The 19,810-nt window shown below is 41.8% G+C and overlaps 3 protein-coding genes across 5 annotated transcripts; 2 read left to right on the top strand and 1 right to left on the bottom strand.

Moving 5' to 3' along the window:
- Nucleotides 1-3,389: 3,389 nt before the first annotated feature.
- Nucleotides 3,390-6,115, bottom strand: fam221a (family with sequence similarity 221 member A). Its single transcript, XM_060044144.1, is given in 7 exon segments — nt 3,390-3,484; nt 3,779-3,914; nt 4,794-4,876; nt 5,217-5,238; nt 5,240-5,408; nt 5,665-5,841; nt 5,995-6,115. Coding segments are annotated over 7 exon segments (747 nt in total). The 5' UTR covers nt 6,060-6,115.
- A 495-nt stretch (nt 6,116-6,610) lies between these two features.
- On the top strand, nt 6,611-10,569 carry ccdc126 (coiled-coil domain containing 126). Its single transcript, XM_060043396.1, has 3 exons — nt 6,611-6,976; nt 8,042-8,491; nt 9,056-10,569. Exons 2-3 carry the CDS (start codon nt 8,254-8,256, stop codon nt 9,346-9,348), a joined length of 531 nt encoding a protein of 176 aa, XP_059899379.1. The 5' UTR covers nt 6,611-6,976; nt 8,042-8,253; the 3' UTR covers nt 9,349-10,569.
- Nucleotides 10,570-11,345: 776 nt separating this feature from the next.
- tra2a (transformer 2 alpha homolog) lies at nt 11,346-15,898 on the top strand. Of its 3 annotated transcripts, none has more exons than XM_060043114.1 (9): nt 11,346-11,506; nt 12,716-12,849; nt 13,237-13,384; nt 13,693-13,740; nt 14,177-14,365; nt 14,573-14,688; nt 14,803-15,090; nt 15,222-15,292; nt 15,455-15,898. In XM_060043114.1, exons 1-9 carry the CDS (start codon nt 11,471-11,473, stop codon nt 15,463-15,465), a joined length of 1,041 nt encoding a protein of 346 aa, XP_059899097.1. In that variant the 5' UTR covers nt 11,346-11,470; the 3' UTR covers nt 15,466-15,898. The 3 variants fall into 3 exon arrangements, with proteins under 3 accessions (XP_059899097.1, XP_059899096.1, XP_059899098.1); XM_060043113.1 differs by having other exon boundaries at nt 12,713-12,849; XM_060043115.1 differs by lacking the exon at nt 15,455-15,898 and having other exon boundaries at nt 15,222-15,300.
- The last annotated feature ends 3,912 nt before the right edge of the window (nt 15,899-19,810 follow it).

The following is a 19,810-nucleotide window of genomic DNA, read 5'->3' as shown; positions in this document are numbered from 1 at the left end:
GAAGGGCTTTTATGAATCGATATCCATTCAGCCAATAGACTTATACTATGTGGACAAGCTAATATATTGTTGTTATTATGATTCAATATTAATTCAGCAAATAGACTACTTAATATGATGGGTACAGGCTAGTACATTGAAATCAATTCAGCAAATAGACTAGTTAATATGTTTAGTACAAGCTAGTATATTGATATTCATTCAACAAATATAATAGTTAATATGGCAGTTTTAACCCCAAGGTTTCTCAATGAATGATCTCATTATTAAACATCTAAAAGAACAGTCTAATATTATGCCTCTTGGCTGACAAACAGAAAAAGGAATCTGCTAAGGCAAGGCAACTTTATTTATATAGCACTTTTCATACACAAGGCAGACTCAAAGTGCTTCACATATAAACATTGTCATACAATAAAATAAAATAATAGGTAAGTAAAAGAAAAACATATGCAAAAAATAGAAAGTTAAAAAGGCATTTTAGTATTAAAATAGAAAATAAAGGCAAAGTTAAAAAAGCTTTTTTAGAAAGTGCAATGTATTTAAGATTTAGCAGAAAGCTAAAGCAAACATAAAAGTCTTCAGTCTTGTTTTAAAGGTGCTCAGAGTTGGGGCAAGTCTTAAATCCTCTGGGAGTTTATTCCAGCTATTTGTTGCGTAGTAACTAAATCCTGCTTTCCCATGTTTTGTGTTTACTCTGGGGATAATTAACAGATTGGTCTCAGAGCTTCTTAGTGGTCTAAAAGGCTGATGTAGTGGAAGCATATCAGTTAAATATTTTGGGCCTAAACCATGTAGGGATTTATAGGTAAGCAACATGATTTTAAAATCAATTCTCTGACCTACAGGAAGCCAATGTAATGATTTCAGAATTGGTGTAATATGATCAAATTTTTTGGTCTTTGTTAGAACTCTAGCAGCAGCATTCTGAACAAGCTGAAGCTTCCTCAGAGTTTGTTTTGGGAGACCTGTAAGGAGACCATTGCAGTAATCAAGCTTACTAGTGATAAAGGCATGTACAAGTTTTTGTAAGTCTTCGGTGGACATGAGCTCTCTAAGTCTTGCTACATTTTTAAGGTGATAATATGCAGATTTTGTAACTGATTTGATGTGACTGTCAAAATGTAAATCTGAATCCATGATAACCCCTAGATTTCTGGCTTTGATTGAGGTTTTCAGGGACAGAGAGTGAAGGTGTTGGGTTACTTTAAGCCTTTCCGTTTTAGAACCAAATACAATTATCTCTGTTTTGTCCTCATTTAGTTGAAGGAAATTTCGGCACATCCATTCCTTCACTTGCTCAATGCACTGGCACAGCAGATCTATGGGCCGATAGTCATTTGGTGATAGCGATACAGAGATTTGCGTGTCATCAGCATAGCAATGATGGTCAATATTGTTATTTTGCATGATTTGCCCTAGTGGGAGCATGTAGATGTTGAATAAAGAGGGTCCTAAGATCGAACCTTGTGGGACTCCACATGTCACGTTGGTTGATTCTGATACAAAGTCACCAATGGAAACAAAGTAGTTCCTATTTTGTAGGTAGGACCTGAACCAATTTAAGACAGTGCCTGAAAGCCCCACCCAGTTTTCTAACCTTTCCAGAAGTAATGTATGGTCTACAGTGTCGAATGCAGCACTGAGGTCAAGTAGCATTAGTATTGTGTGTTTTGATCTTAATTTATTTCCAATGCTGTGACCAGTTTGACATGGTAAATGTTAATGCCCACAGCCATTAGTCTTCTGGATGTTTGAATGGAGGTCAGCTGGGCCATGGTCATCTGTGTGTCCCGTACTGACCGTAATTGTAGATGGTTGACGCACATCTTTGATCCTCTGACCTTTGGATATTTTGTCAGCCTTCAACTGAAACAGACACAAATGTTTACATTTGGTATGAGAATGAGTATTTTCATTTCCACACATTGATTAAATTAAATAGGCTATTATACTATGGCAATATTGAGCAATATGTGATATCCTGCTTGATTTGGAATCTATTTTGACTGTTTTCGAACTCATAGCTTTGATAACACTTTCATGCCAAAGATTTTCGATGGTAAAACTATCTTTGACTATCATTGCAAAATCATCATCGTCCATGCCAGTGGGGCTGCATTCTCTAGTGAGGTGTAATGTGCACTGCAATCTATGTGGATTTGTCCCTTTTGAATGATGAGGGTTAAGAGCAAAACAAAAGACAGATAAATAAATTACAGTTCCTCAGAGACCATTCTGTCCATTGAGTACTTTTTAAGAGCATTGGATGGAGTAGGCCTAGCAGAGGCCTACTGAGATACATATGGTTGAGTTGCTGGGCCTTACAAAGTGAATCGGATAACTTCATATGCAATAAACCCATTGCAAAGTCATCAATTTAAAGTGCAGCTTTTGACCGTTTTCAAGCTTCAATTAACTATTATTTTAGGAGCTGAAGCCATGGTTTAAGAGCAAATCAATAATCTTATTATGCTTCCTGCAAGGAAGAGCAAAGTTGAATATATGAATAAAATACATAATTATAATAAATAATGCATATATAGGAAAATGCCATAAAGGTTGGCTTAGCTCAGAAGATATGGTTGTTGACCTGCAACCAGAAGGTTGACAGTTTGATCCTCACTTCCTCCTAGCCGATTCTAGGGCTGTCCCTGAGCAAGACACCTAACCCTACCTGCTTCAGACCAGCTGCTTGTCGCCGTGCATGGTTGACCCCGCTGTGTGTGTGTGTAATACTTGCATGAAAAAAAAAATATGTATAGATAGATATATATAAAAATATATATGGGCTGGGTAAAAATATCGATTCATCAATGCACTGCAATTTATTTGTTCTCGATTCAATTTCGAATCCGTTTTTTTTAGCAATTATTTCCAAAAAAATTAATATAAAGAAGAATTGTAATTGTCATTGTAATCTAGAACCGAGTATGCCTAAATTTAAATGCACTTTTTCATTTTTCATGTTATGATTGTTACTTTTATGCTGCAACATTAGCTCAGGAACAATACAATACAATGTTGTATTCCAATACTATGCTAATACTTTTTGCTAATTAAAGCACAATGAAATGGTTAATTTATTTTGAAATGGTTCATTCTAAATAATATTTAGGTATTTTTGTCATTTTTGTATTATCGAATCGAATCGAATCGGATCAAGACATAAAGAATCGGAATTTATGTTGTACCTGGCAATACCCATACATTATATATATATATATATATATATATATATATATATATATATATATATACATACATAATAAATACATATATAGGCCTATATCTCATGTGTATGAATGATTGTTAGAGTTAGATAAAAATACTGTGCGTGCTTTTTGCTCCCTTGCTCTATGCTGCCCTCTAGTGACGTTATCTGAAATCTAAGAGAAGGGCGGGCTACTTACCCGCTCCTGGTACCGCCTCTCAAAGTACGACATGTCATCCTCTTCTTCCCTCCTCGTCTCTGATGCGGACTGTGTTTCTAATAGTGAAAACGTACATTATTAATGCAACATAATATTATACAATAAATAAAACATTGTGGGAGGAAAAGGAGGAATAACCAGGAGATGAGGTGATTCCACAGACCTTCTCAAACAGAAACACACACACACACACACACACACACACACACACACACACACACACACACACACACACACACACAACAAAATATATTACTCTCTGAGGCGTCACTCTGTAATTAACTTTGCTCTTCCTTGCAGGAAGCTTAATCCGATTATTCTGTAATTCATGTTGAGGTCCTAATAATCTGTCACCTGGACCCTGGTGGCATCCAGCCGGAGGTAACCATCAGCCAGAGAACTGAAGCCTGTCAGGCCCCCCATGGCCTTGTAGGGAACATCCCTCCCCACCGGCTTCCCCTCAGCCAGCCTCTGCTGCCTGTCTCCACCTGCAGGACCGAACCAGAGCTTTCAAGACAAGGGATCTCGACCCACTGGGCAGAGTGTAGGAGAGAGAGAGAGAGAGAGAGAGAGAGAGAGAGAGAGAGAGAGAGAGAGAGAAGAGAGAGAGAGAGAGAGAGAGAGGAGAGAGAGAGAGAGAGAGAGAGAAGAGAGAGAGAGAGAGAGAGAGAGAGAGAGAGAGAGAGAGAGAGAGAGAGAGAGAGAGAGAGAGAGAGAGAGAGAGAGAGAGAGAGAGAGAGAGAGAGAGAGAGAGAGAGAGAGAGAGAGAGAGAGAGAGGAGAGAGAGAGAGAGAGAGAGGAGAGAGAGAGAGAGGAGAGAGAGAGAGAGAGAGAGGGAGAGAGAGAGAGAGAGAGAGAGAGAGAGAGAGGAGAGAGAGAGAGAGAGAGAGATGATCCCTCCCTCCCAATGTTTCTCCACCATTGTGAAGTCCTTCATTTCACACACCTGTGATTGACATGCAAGAGGGATTCCCCGAACAAGAGAAAGAGAAGCCCTGATTGATCAGAAATGAGCCTGTCATGGTTAAAAAAATCGAGATTGGCTCACAGGCAGGCGCAATCAACTCAAAATGGATATTCTCACAGTGCAATGATAGCCAACATGTGTTTATGCCATTTCTAACAGTTCAATAATAGTACATAAATCGTACATACAGCACCTGCAATAATGACATTGCTGCTAATGATGCATTGCTTACTAAGAAAAGGAGGATTCATTTTGAGATGAAATTACTTTGTTAACTGCTAATGGAGATGAGCTAAGTAAACATGCTAGACTCAGAGTTTCAAGCATAATAACAGTGATGGTGGTGTTCACCACGGTCTGGTGGTGTTAACCATTGTTCAGTGGTGTAGTATAGTGTTCACCAGTGTGTGGTGGGCGTAGCTGGGCTGGCCACAACCACAGGTGTAGGGGCTCTGGAACCCAGAACAGGAAGCGCCTGGGAAAGGGAAAGTATTTGAGAATTACTAGTATTTGAAATGTAATGTACTATAATGTACGTTTATATATTGATGGATAGATTATAGATATACACAAATATATCCAGCAGGATGTTACAGAATAAAAGTAGTTGGTCAAAATAAGAAACAAAGTTATCTACATTTACATGCAACGTATATAATCGAACACTTAAATACTAGTTAGTAATAGATAATAAACCATGCATGGAATATGCATTTCTTTCAGGAGCGTACATTATGTAAAGTTTGCATCAATTTGTCAAGCAAAGGCAAATCCATGTAACGTAAATCCATGTAGGCCTACAACGTAATTCTTACACATGTTGCAAAAAATGTCTGCCGGCCTCACTGTGATCCTCTGCCGTGTGTTTACACCTGCAGCGAGCCGGCCGAGAACCGCTGAGGGCAACATATTGGTAGGCTGTACACCGGCAACCCTTAACCTGGCAAGGCAGGGCTAGAGGGGCCCCCGACGAAAGCACTTCAAAGTCTGTCTTGTGCTGCTTGTATCTGGTGCCCATAATACACAAAGAAAAGTAGGTGAGGGGTATGCATGTGTATGCAATGTGCGTGCGTGTGTGTGTGCGTGTGTGTGTGTGTGTGTGTGTGTGTGTGTGTGTGTGTGTGTGTGTGTGTGTGTGTGTGTGTGTGTGTGTGTGTGTGTGTGTGTGTGTGTGTGTGTGTGTGTGTGTGTGTGTGTGCGTGTGTGTATTCAACAACATATTATTACTACACTAACCCAAAGCCATGTGCTATGAAGTAGTACCTGTGGGAGCAGAAGCATTGAGTCTCAGGTCCGACCAGCTTGCACTCTAGTCCTTCTCCTGGTACCCCGAAGCTCACATAGAGTCTGTTGTTCATCCTCTGAGGAACGACCCTCTTCTTGTACTGCTCATATTGTGCCGGAGTGAATAGTGTACCTCCATCCTCATCACCCACAATCCTAGAAAAGAGTAGGGGTTGGTACTGGGTAGCCATACAATGTAGAAGATAGGATACCTGCAAATAGGCCTATGCATTTTTTCAGGTGCAAAGTTCGCTATTTAGATTTCATAAAGAATACAGTTCGTCCGATAAAGTTGCAATTGAATCAGACCTTCTGTATTCCAAATATTTATCCAATGATTGCGACGCTTTCTTATCAATCTTTATCTTCTCCATTCTTCATAAAACCGAGCTATTTGGCAAGCAAGCACTCATTACCAAACTCCACGTTGCTATGGTTATTGTCCTAGCCCGCCCTCTAGCGTCGACGTGATTAACCATTTATTGAGATCCTCCGATTGATTTATCCTTGTCGGGGTTGTAGACTGATGTTTTGTTTTGCTAAACTTGAAATAATCAACAATTGTGATATTAGCCTATAATACAATATAATTGGTTTCCTTTGAGAAAAACAATAATAGAAATGTATCCAAACACAGTGATATTTTGTTTTGATGTTGGAAAATAAACCACTTGACCTCTTTTGTCAATCATATCCTGTATTGATATTAAACATAAAGCATTGAGTCGTTTGTAACGATTACCATGGATATGATAGCACTTGGTAATGGTATCTGATCATTTTGATAACAGCGTAATGTATTTAAGTGTATATTGTGCCCGTGCAGTTTCTCCTCCTACTGAGGTCATACGTTCCATACCGCAGAGTTTGTATCGACCTACATTTCCCACAATGCCTAGCTACTGACGCACAACGTGCATGTCCACAGCTACCATGACAGTCACGCACACAGGCGCATACACTCAATTTTGGCTAGAAGCTGCTGCTGACTTTTGCTGTACAGGATCTGTTCTAACCCACGACTTCCTGCCGGGGGGTGGGTCATGCCTGGGTAAAAGTCAGCGCCGTCATCTATAGATTCGCAGTGCAAGACAATGTATAATTGAGAAATGACTTAGGGGAATCCTTTGGGTACAAGTTACCTCCGGTCCGAAATTGTCCTTACAACGGCAGCAAAAACCGCCCGAGTTTGCCAGACAACGAGCATCGTTTTGTGCATATCAGACAGCTGTATTCTGTCCTGTACATGCTACACTGTCCAACTCACCCGGCTGGGCGTACTGTTATTGAGGTAAACTATCCAAATAATCAGTTCACTCCATTAGTTACCGTTTGTGGGTGTCATCTTTGTATTGCCTGTTTACCATGTTTTAGAATGGACTCACACAAAGATATTTATGTGTGTGTGCACAGTCTTGCTCAGAGTGATCAGTAATTATGCATTGTTTTTGCTTATCTGCTATCCAAACAAACGGACTCAGTCACCTTGTTAATGTTTAACCTACGTATCAGGTCTGCATGGTTTTACTAAAAAGCCTTTGCCTATGAGTTTGCAAGAAGTAAAACCGTGCATGGTATTCAACCGTTACATTGCTAGGGAAATTCTGATGGATGCCATGACTTTCTGGCATTCGGTCATTTTAACATTATTTTAAATTGATTAAAACCCAGCAAGGGCAAAATTAGAAGTTTTGTTTTTACGCAGATCCATCCAAACCCACAGGCACTGGTTGACATTACTAATTCTGGAAAGACAGCTGTCAGTCAGGCTGAATTGTCTGTATGGATGGACATCTATGGATTCTCGTTTTCATAATTCATTTCTCTCATTCTGCGTCCCTTTTCTGACCTCAATAGATAGTTACCTAGCACAACCCCCCAGGAGAGTGTTGAATAGAGTCGGTGGTCGCTAAGGAAAAGTGATACATGATCATTTAGTTTCAGGTTGTGCATGTGCTTGTGTGTGTGGTTTTGTTTGTACAGGATAACTTGCTGTGTGTGTGTGGGTGTGCACGCAAGTGTGCCATTAAGTGTGATTGAAAAAGGGCTTCTCTATGCCTTGTCCTCGTTAAAAAAGTCCAGCCTTTTTCCACCTGCCTGCAGTTACAAAGTGGGCGTCGTTCACTCTCAACTGGTAATCGGGTTTCTAGGTTAAACAGTTTGATGGAGGGAGGGTAATTGCACTACTTCGATATCCTCCATCAAAGTGTCTGGATTTAAGTATTTCAGTCATGTTTTTCAGCTTTCTCTCTGGTGACATTTGACTTAATTAATATATATTTATAGATCATGAGTGTATGGCTGTTCTTGCTAACACCACATTCTAACAGTGCTACTCTCCCTCTCTAAATTCCAGGTGGACAACAATGTCTGCCGAGCCGGGCCTAGAATACCCAGAATGCTTTGGTGACTCAAAGTTCAGCAGCCCCTCCGGCCAATCTCCTACCACTAAGACCTCCTCTACCGTCTGGACCTGACCTCTGACCTCCCTCCTAAGCCTCAAGCATTCCATCCACCCTTGCCACCCCCCCCCCCCCCGAGTGGGGGATTCGGCTCCGGCCCAGGACCATGCTCGGTGCGCTCCTCAGGAGGAACATGTCCCAGAAGCTGAGCGCGCTGCTGGTGGCGTTGGGCCTGGCGTGGGGCCTCATGCTGCTGCGCTACACGGCGCAGCAGCCGCGCCACCAGAGCAGCGCCGAGCTGCGGCAGGAGATCCTGGAGCTCAGCCGGCGCTACGTCAAGGTGCTGACGGAGGAGAACCAGCTGGCGCCGGGCGGCCCGCAGGGCACCTCCATGGCCGGCTACGGTGAGCTGGGAAGTTATTTACAAAAAATGGATCTCTTATTGGGTTTGTTTTTTCTATGTAGGGGCCTTTTATCGTCCTGGAAAACTGGTCAAAGGTTGGCGAATTTTGACATTGGTTATTGGCCAAGTAAAGATAAACCAGGGGTCAAACTCCAAAACGCGTTTGGAGCCTTGAACCCGGCCGCTTGCCCCCTAGGCGGCAGCCCGGCGCTCCTCCGTCACCGGGACACCGGCCGTTGAGTAAAACGGTTTTTTAATCCCGGGCAGCTGTTTGAATCGGGTGTGTGGTAATGAATGATTGAAACTGTGAGCCCTGATTATTGATCGGTAAGGTTAGAGTTTGCTTTACCCAGCCCCAGAGTATAATCCACCTGAGTCAGGCCATTCGAGGCCGCCAGAGCTAATCGTCAACAGCTCACACGCTACACAATGTTATGTAAACTGCCCTTTCGTATGCATTTCACTGGGAAGCGGGAAGCCTTGAGGATCCATCTATGGAACAGGAACCTCCTCTCCTGTGAGTCAGTCCGTTAATGCGTCTCTCTTGTCTGTGTCTGATCACTAGCGGATCTGAAGAGGACCATCGCTGTGCTGCTGGACGACATTTTGACGCGGCTGGTCAAATTGGAGGGCAAAATAGACCTGGTGGCCAACTCCTCCGCCGCCAACGCCTCCCATCCGGCGTCGGCCGGCGGGGTTCAGCAGGTGGTCCTTCCCGTTGCCCTACAGAAGGCCCTGAAGCTCGAGGCCGCCGGCAGACCCCCGCGGAAGCACACGCCCCGTCCCCCTCAGCCGTACGTGGCCAGGAGGCCGAGGGATCGCTTCAGACCCCCCAACCTCATGGCTCCGGTTCACTGATTGGACTCAACTCAGAGACTGAAGGCAACTTGGTGAAAGCCGGGCGCTGGTATCATCTCAGGGGGATGTAATTCAGAAGACTAGCTGGGAGTTATTGTAACTCCTGGGTTCTTTCTCCCGCTGGTATTTATTGGTATTGGTTCAACAGGAGAGGAACAGAAACCATTTTCATGAGTTCAGCTGGCTGTACTTGGTTGCTGTCCCCGTGGATTACATTTTGACAGTTGAGGGGTTGGGGGGGGTGTTTGAAATGAAAAGGAGGAACTGAAAGTTTCGATAAGTTGGCGTGGCACCATAGCAATGACTAAGAATGCTTTTGCTGTCCTGCATCATTTGCAATAACTGCGTAACTGTATATCCGAATGCTGAATTAGACTCCGGTCACTGGGAAGAGCTGGTTCACAAGATAATTATTATGGAGAAGATTTATCTTTTTTTAAACGTATTGTATGGATAACTTTTGCCGTATAGTAGAGCTGAAAGAGATAATCCAAAGATTGTTATTTGCACTCCATAGTAGTTTGGTTTTATAGTGTACTTTTACACTGGTTGCGATGGTTTGAGGAATGTGGAAGGGTGTTGGTTTCCCCCCAGATGAATGACTATGAGTGTGAGGGCTGTAACACAATTGTAATAACCATATCATAACGCCACTGCTTTCGGAATGGATGGGTTCCAATGTGGAGTAGATTAAATGAGACCTTAGCTCAATGTTTAGCCCTGTAATGCTGTTTACTTAATGAAATGTTGCTATTTGTTCAGGGCTCATCTTTCACTGTGACTCTTCAGCAATTTCCTTAAAATAGTAACGCGTATGAAATAGTTTAACTGTTGATCAGCAATACCGAAAGGTTGTACCTCTTGTTCTTAACTATAACTCCACATTGACTTGAGTTCCTCTGTATTGGTGATGAACTGAAGCATCCTTTACCAGCAAGTTGTCTTTTCTTAGCTACTGGCTACAAATGTAACAATGTATCTATCCTAGCACACCGTTAAGAATAAATAAATGTCTTAAGGCTCTGCAATAATAATTTTCATAAAATGGTGCCCGACTAATTTCACTGAATGGGGAGTTCCCAGACTGGCAAGCCTGAGTACACATTGACATTCATGAATTTGCTTTATTAAACAGGGAGCATTTGACAGTGAAATCAAATTATATTTTGACGCCGGATAAATTGTATAATGTTGCCATTGAAATAAACCAGATAAAAGCTGTCTCTGAAAAGGCTGTCTGTGTCTAAAAATGTTGCAAGAACAAATATTACTTATTACTTATTTTAATAAGAATTTCCACAATAAAGCTATATCATAAACATTTAAACCCCACGCCAAGCTCTTTCCTCTCTTTGTCTTTCATTCTTCTCCAAACAGTTTTTTTTAAAGATTGTCGTAGATTTATAGCAATCCAGTGTTGCTAAAGGTGTACTCCTATTTACTTGTAACACAACTAAATGTTTATTCATCAAATCGTATGGTTTTCTACACTGAAAAACTTAAATTGGTTACATGTTCCATATAGTTTGGGGTTTCTGATACACTGCCTTCATATAGAACCAAATACAACCATCATCAAAATGTGTGATCAGATGGTGAACGTCAAACGTATATCAAAAAGATACACAAACAGAGTTTCAGCTTAATTGTGTGTGTGTGTGTGTGTGTGTGTGTGTGTGTGTGTGTGTGTGTGTGTGTGTGTGTGTGCGTGTGCGTGTGCGTGCGCGTGTGTGTGCGCGTGTGTGTATGTATAGTTATGTAAATAAATATGTATTTATTTATTTATTAGTTATAATATATATTTATATATTAACATAAAGTTTAGTTGTAATTTATAACCTTCGGACCAGGACCACTACGAAATCCTAGCAGAACAGCCTAGTACCACCAGTACTTTGATTATGGGCCTTTAGGGACTTGGGGAGCACGAATGGGATGAGGAGGCGGACTAAATTAAACTCGCTTGACGACGCCATGACGTGTCTTCTGCAGTAAGGACATTTAAGCACCGCCCCCTATCGCCATCTTGTTCTGCCTAGCGTCGCGGTTAATACATCCGATTGACTCCCGCACAACAACCAAACAACTCGCTGCTGTATTAAACGGTGACAATATTAGTAAGATGAGTGATATTGAGGATGGAAACTATGAGGAGAGGGTAAGTGTTTGATCACAATATATCGCGCTTTCTCTCTGTACCCAATCTGCCCTCCTCGCTGTTCCAGGAACCACACCAACCGCGAGAGAATGTAGTTTAGCGCTCGTGTGGCCTAACTTACTCATATATTTGGCCTGTTATGTTTTATATGCACTACTGTTTGCTACGACGGCTATTTCATAGGATTTTCCTTGTGTATTTAAATTGTAATACAAAATGTGATATCCATTTTGTATTATCATTGGCTGTGGGGGTGAGTCGTTGCATTCAACGTAGATGGACCTGAAATATAACTTTATTGACACAGCGCTTTCATGGCAGCGTAGCTCGTTTGAATGAGCCTTGCTGATACCCGTACAAAATGTCTCCGATCATTCAGTTTTGGGTATATTCTACTCTAACGTAACACCTTGCCTCCTGAGTTTATATTGTGTTACATTACTTTCATTGCCCTGCATTTTTTTTCTTCAGCTAATCAGACGTTTACACTTTTTAAACACCTGATCTAAATATTATTAAATGTTCTTTTTTCACTAAGGTTATTGATCGTGAAGGATTTGAAGAGTTTTATCCAAGAATGTGGAAGAAAATATTCAAGATTAACGAAGGCTAATGATGAAAAATGAAAACATTTACAGAGCAGAACATAGAAGTGTGAAGGGGGAAAATGTGACGGAAGAATGGTTTCAGATAATAGGATCGCTTGCAGGCTAAAGTGAAAACTGGTTTCAATTTGGGGAACAGAGGAAAACTGACGCGGAATCAGAAAATGAGAAAACTGAAAAAACGAAGAACGAAGAACAATAGAAATCCTCAGAGAAAGGAGTAGCGTTTAACCAGTCTGGAAGAATGAATATGTCCCTAGGTTAAGTAAATGTGAAATGTATGTTCCAAATATATTTTCTTTACCATAAAACCCTTTTTCTTCTATACTAAGCCAATGCATGTTAACATTAGTTTTCCCTTAATGGCTCAGGTGGACACGGAATCCATAGACTTGGCTGTATTATTTCTTTACTTTGTAGCAAAGGGAAATCCATTGCATTATAAAGCAAATATAAATGCTCACAGTAGAGTACTAACCCTTTCCTCCACAGTATAGAATTGGTGTACATTTTAAGGCGCTTTGTGAAGCGTTAGTACTCTCGTATGAGGTTGCATGTTGTATTTTTCCATAAGAGAGTTGTTAATATGCTCCTGTGGCAGCAGGAGTCACGCTCCCCATCCAAGTCGGACCCCCGGAGTCCTGCTCGGGTCAAGTCGGAGAGCCGGTCTCACTCCCCGAGTCCTTCCCGAGCCTCCAAGCGCTCCGAATCTCGGTCCCGTTCCCGCTCAAAGTCCAGGTAAGCCAGCTTCATCCACCAACCCATTACTTCAATTATGTACACATGGGAACTAATAGGGTTGAGGGGGATGGATCGTTAACGGCATAGCCTCAATTGAATCATTGCGAACATGTCTATAAAAATTTGCAGTGGCTGTATTCAATGACTAAATGGAAAAAAGGAACATTTAGGATTTGCTCTCTATAATTCTTTTGTAGGAAGTATTTTCTATTGTATGTTGCTTGTATCAGTCTTGGATGAACTGGATGGCCCAGGGACTATAGTTGAAATGAGTTTGCCATCTGGCACATTTACAGGGATTAAACTAAATCGAGTCCTTCCTTGTTCGTCTGCCTGACTGCCCCTAACGCCATCCCCTCCTTCTCCTCTGCCAACCTCTCCCAGGTCTCACTCTCGCCACCGGCGCCACAGCCGCTCACGCTCGCCCTCCCACCGGGCCAAGAGGTCCCGCTCCTACAGCGCGGAGTACCGCCGCAGGAAGAGCCAGAGCCACTCCCCCACGTCCGGCCGGCGACACCACACCGGCAGCCGAGTGAGTGGACCCATGTAGCAGTTAAAAGTAGACCTGCCTCCGCCCGTCTAGCATGATCGTCTTTTTATGGAGGTGTTCTCGGTTGGTCTACAAAAAAAATTCTGACTATTGAGTAATGTTTCATGTTGACTGTTTATAACATAATATGCTGCAGGGTAAAATAAATACGCACTATTAGTTTTGGGACTATTTCCATAGAGCACTTTTTTTTCTTCTAGGGGGCTTGCGTCAGTGTCGTGGGGAAATGGTTGGATGTGATCTTTAATAACCCCTTTTGAATAACCAATTCCCTTCGATTGTGTCAACAGAGCCATGACGCACGAAAAGAATCCAGCAATCATGGCGATGGTGTTAGGGTACGTTGGTATTCTCATATGCGTACCGTTGATTACATTCCTCCCCAAGGCTGAAAACTAATATCCAGGGGGGCAGAAATGTATTCTCATGTTAAAGAAACTTTTATTTTGAAGCAATGTCTTCAAAACGGCATGTTTCTTTCACTGTATATTTGTATTTTACCCGCATTGTTTTTAAACATGGAAAAGGGGTTATAAAAACTGGTGATAAAATGTGGGACCTTCATTGTCCCTGCCACAATCTTAGATTTTTTTAATTTAAATGATAATGGATTTAACTGACCTCAAAATGGCGGCGGGGATATTCTCAATGCACATGCATGTGTTGTATCCACCCATGTGTTGCTAGAAATGTATTTTTATTGACTAGATTCCAAGTCTTGATAAGGGCGAGAACCAGGAAGACACTGACCTTTCCTCTGTGCCCTCCAAACAGGCGAACCCTGACCCGAACACGTGTCTCGGGGTGTTTGGCCTGAGCCTGTACACCACGGAGCGTGACCTCCGGGAGGTGTTCTCCCGCTACGGCCCCCTGGCGGGGGTCAACGTGGTGTACGACCAGCGGACCGGACGCTCCCGCGGCTTTGCCTTCGTTTACTATGAGAGAATCGACGATTCCAAGGAGGTATGTTTGTGTTCACTGGATTCACTGTGGATGCATTCTCAGTTTGGGTTAATGCTTGTGCTTCTTCACACACAACACTAGGTGTCAGCATCGTAGCAACTTGGGCCTTACAAATGAGGTGGCCTCAGTGTAATATGTGACTTGGGTATTTTGTTTTTTTATTAATGCCTAATTAAGTAAGAAATCCATCCTTCTTGTGTTCCCTAGGCGATCGAGCGAGCCAACGGTATGGAACTGGATGGGAGACGCATCCGCGTGGACTATTCCATCACCAAGCGAGCGCACACCCCGACGCCTGGAATCTACATGGGTCGCCCGACACAGTAAGCACTGCAGATGTCTTGACGTTGACCATTTGCAAACCCTGGGGATTTGCAGCAGGGATCCCATTTTGTGTGGAAGTTGAACCTTGCGTTTGTGTGTTCCCGCTCCTCTAGCAACGGTGGCGGCAGTGGAGGCAGCGGCGGTGGTGGTGGGGGTGGCGAAGGCGGCGGCGGCGGCGGCGGCGGTGGCGGCGGAGGCGGAGGCAGAAGCCATAGCGGCGGAGGCCACAGCGGCGGAGGCCACAGCGGTGGGGGCCGCAGGGGGCGGGACTCAGACCGCGGCTACGACAGAAGCTACGACCGAGGCTGTGACCGCGGTTACGACCGAGGAAACGACAGGGGCAACGATCGAGGAAACGACCGAGGCTACGACCGATATGACGAGTATGACTCCAGGTGCAGGTGAGCGCTCGCAGCACCAGGAGATGCACCCCACATGGACGGCCCATCTATTGGTTACGCTATCGATGGATTGTTGGGTAGGCTGGATGGATGTTTAACGGCCGTTTTTGCTGTGCGTTTTGCGTCAACAGTCGCCGGCGCTCTCCGTCTCCCTACTACAGCCGATACAGGTCCCGCTCTCGCTCCCGCTCATACAGCCCTCGTAAGTGAAGACGCACAACATCTCTGCGCCCATGGTGGTTTGTTAACACTAGCGCTGACATGGATACCAGCAGACTATATTTAGATATCATGTATTGGCGTAAGGCTTGTACTAATGTTCTTTCTCTCTCTCTCTCCTTCTCTCACTACTTCCTCTCAACAGGACGATATTAAATGGCCTCATCAACATTCAGACTCCCGTTCTTCCTGGCCGTTTTTTAAGATTTGATGATTTGTTAGGTTTAATTCTTTCGAAGCAGTTTGTTTTCTTAGATAGTATCATTCTTGTTCTATTGTGTTGGTTGGGAGATGGTCAATAATAATCAATATTGGATTAAGCATTTTGAAAAGTCATACGATAACTCACTTAATGTTAGTAAATGTCAACATTTGTTGGTCAGCAGTTTTAAACAGTGTCTGGTGGCAGCTTTGTTACCTGTACAATGCAAGTTGAGAAGCTGGCAAGTCAAATTTTCCTGTGTACGCCTTGACGGGTTCTTTTTTCCCTTTTTTATTTTAAGTCAACGTTCAAGGACCTCCCTTGTTTTTTGTATGCATTATATTTAACTGTTTATTTGTAAGAAAATAGAAAACTCAAATTGAAAAACATGTTTCTGAATTAATATTTTGGATCCAGGCCTTTCTTGGGATGGGGGGGGGGGGGGGGGGGGGGTTAAACAATGAATGAGTGTGAGCTGAGCAGACAAGCTTGAAGATTTGAAGATGCATTTAAAATTCAGTTTTATTTTCTACATTTGAAGTTGATCACATCACTTAACAACATTTTCTTGGTATGCTTTGTATAGTGCTTGTAAAGCACTATACAAACTTGTCATTGCTTCAGGAGATCAGTAGATTCCTTCTTTTTTTTTTTGCCACTTAGATCAATTGCATGGGTGAAATCTGGCATTAAGATTTGTTTATAAAAGCCCACTAATGGATTTCGGTTTACTTCTTGCCAGTAGATTATTAATTTTTTTTCCTCACAATCTCTTTTGGACGTTCAATACGTCCGCTGGTCGTATTGAACGTCCGTTATGTTGGTAATGGGTAATAACTTGGGAACCTAGTACAGACGTACTCATGAGGGTCAAACTCGTGCATACTCAGGTTGAATCAGGTTTTATTTCAGATTTTTAGTCACATACATTCATAATGAACAGATTTGCATATTTGGTGACATACTACCATAATAACGTGCAATCATAGGCATGCATTCAATCAATATCTTTATGATTATTTCCCAGGACACCCAGGGTGTTTTGAGAGAAAGATGTTCACAAATTCCAATATTTTGTTCTCCCGAGCAGATTATGTTAGAGTTAAATCTCCTGTGAATCATTTCAAATGACTGATTACAAGACATTTGCATGAATCTAAAAGCCTCTTGACATTAGCCTTTCCAGCAGTAAACCGTTATTATATTAGGGCATGGGTAAATTCAGTCGATTGACTTCAGATTAACACTAACTAACAAACTCCAAAGAGACTCATGACGGTAAAACAAAATGATTATAAGACAAGTACTGATCTGCTCTAGCGTTGAAGTTCCGCTTGATGCCTGGCGACTAGTGGCATCCCTCTGAGAATACTCCTTCATGCTTGTTCTGACACAAGAGGAATCATAGGCAAGAGAGGTGAATACCATGGGCTTGGTTATGCTATGAACTATCATGTTAATACTCTGGAATCAATATTAAATCTTGCTTTTTAAGAATTTCACAAGGGCAGCAATGTATGAATAATTAGGTTTTCTCTTCTCCACATCATTGTGTTGCTTTGAACTTTCGCTATAAGTGTTGTAGGCAACAGGTGCACTCAGAGTTGTGCAGAATATTAATTAACGAATCATGGCAATACGACCCTCTTGGGTCCAGTCTATAGAACATATCGCACATGGTTAACTTGGGCGTACGGTTAGATACATGTTATCTTTATAATGGGGGGGAAGTCATCACCTTGAGCTCATTTCAGTCAGGGTTGCTTCTCGGACATCCCCCAATTGTGAATGGAAAAGTAAAGCAATAAGAAGCTAATATAATATAATCAAACACAAAGGTAGCCACAGCTTTAATTTGAACCTGTGGCTCCTATTCCCATCTGCAATCAACCGAGCTAGTTAGATGACTGTAACCCAATAACCAGACCACCTAGTTTAATGGCTGATAGTTATTCATTATCTCATAGGCTACATGTAGAACACCAATCCCCTTTTCTTTCACATATCCGTAAGAGAGAGCAGTAAACACTTGCTGTTTTGTTAACTCCACCGATAATATTTTGATTAAGTGATTTAGGCCTATAATAAAAAGAAATGTTAACCAGAGGCTCATGCCTTAGTTGGTGTTCAATGTTATTTCAAGAACTAGGTTTGCTCAGATTATCTACTGGAGGAAAAAACTTCTGGAGCCTTCGTTCTGATGATAACTGCTGAAATCAACAGGATTTGATCTAAATACTAAACAAGTGAGTTGATAGTTAGAAATTGTTACAGAAACATATTTCCCAGTTCTTTGGGGTGAGGTGTTAATAACCAATATTTCCAAAAAACACAAACGTTTAAGTTTAAGATTGAGATGATTAGAAAAAGGTTCAATGCTCGTAATCAAACTGAAATCTGGGCCTATTCTATTTTAGCCTTTGATAATCAGTTATTGTTTCAACATAACACAAGTGTATAATTCAAACCATGAGAAGACATAACATAAGATGAGTTAACAATGAAATGAACTTTTAATGTATTCAGAATTGATGTATAAAAATAACCTCTATTTTCAGAATACACATTGGCTTCTTTGATTGGTTTTAACTGAGTAGGCCTAAAGATTTATTCTAAAGAAAGGTTTTTGTTTTGGATCCCTGAACTACAAAAACACTAAATATAAGTTATAGATTAGGCTACTTCAAACATGAGTTTATATTAATATTGTATCAAAATAATAATGAAAATGCTATGTTCTTGCTCTTTTCCTTTCATGGCCAGGGATCACTTCTCCTAGCAGAACTAGATGGGATGAGCTTTTGGGGGCATTAAACCGCCATTTTCTAATGAGATGAGGGCTGACATACCATGTGGAAAAAAAAAGCCTTGTGAACCGTTATCCATATTCAAGACCAATGTGTATAAAAAGTACAATTTAATGCAAACATAACACATTCTTTTTTGCACGATAAACTGTTGCATTGGAAACGAAACCCACACATCCAAGTTCCCTGTGAGTCCCAGACTCAGAGAAATGTCCTCAACATGGCGCACACCACCAGGCTGCCATGTTCCATACATCCTGACCAAGCTCTCAGGGAAACTAACGGGAAGACATTAACACGGGGATTCGCCGAATACATATGAGCGAACGAACAAAACATCAACAAATAAAGTCATCTCACCGGATCATCGAATCCCTTGATTCAACTGAGCCGACATAGCTGTAGCCTATAGATAAGACAGACTTGAGCTTTTCGACGGAGCCTATCTATACCTTGGAGCGGTGCCAAAGCGAGAGAAACTTTGGCTACAGAGGTCTTGTAATCTAAAGGATATTAACACCTTCCTCATAAAACATTCCTGCTTTGATCGGGTTGGATCATGTCGATTGAGTTAATGGCTCTTAAATTCATAGGCTATAGGCTGCACCGCAAAAATACATTCTACATTCTACTTATAGAGTTGTCCGAAACTTTATCTCCCTATGGAATTGGTCCATAGCAGAGAGCTGAGCATTGGGGCGGGGGGTGTTCTGTACATTCCTCAGCGATACATTCACTCCTGCCTGCAATACAGACTGCAGCCTACCTACGTTAAAAGTGGTCCGCATGCATCCGTTCTTTTGTTAAACACAGCAATAATCCATTTCCCATTTCAAACATGTAGCAGAAAATCATTATAACAATTAGGATTTTAGAGAGCTACATTTTTGCTTTTCGTTATAACCCTTTCCATGGAGATCGTTATTGTGAAATAACTATTTCCTAATAATTCGCATGAACTCATAGGTCATGGTAGGACGTGAATCGTATATTTAATATTTGCATTATTTTGCTATTGTAGTTATCAATAGGCCTATGGCCTAGGTACACCAACCATTTTCAATCAGAAAGTTATAGCCCTAACCTTAGATGCATAGGCCTATATGTATGCATTTAATACTTAGATAATAAAATATATATAAGATATTTGTTAAAAAAATAATATATAAACGAAATCGTACAAAAAACATATTTTTTGCAAGTATTGTTCTTTTGTAATCAATTTCTGAACACAATACAGCCCTCATTTGAACCCTTAGCCAATTCTCTATTTTCATCATGCTAAAATTCTCTTCCCTTTATATGGTAATGGACTGATCCAAATCCAAACTGATAAAGCAGGCAGAATAACGCATAGTTCCCGCCCTGATTCATATAGAATCCCAGCGCCAGAGAGCCAATGAGCGAGCACGCAGCGGAAGCCAGCCAACAGCTGCAGGAAGAGTCTGAGCCGTGATTGGCCAGTTTACCCAACCAATAGACATCCACTGTG

The sequence above is a fragment of the Gadus macrocephalus genome, chromosome 22 (genome assembly GCF_031168955.1).
Source record: "Gadus macrocephalus chromosome 22, ASM3116895v1".
NCBI lineage: Eukaryota > Metazoa > Chordata > Actinopteri > Gadiformes > Gadidae > Gadus > Gadus macrocephalus.
This window is presented reverse-complemented; position numbering and strand designations above follow the sequence as displayed.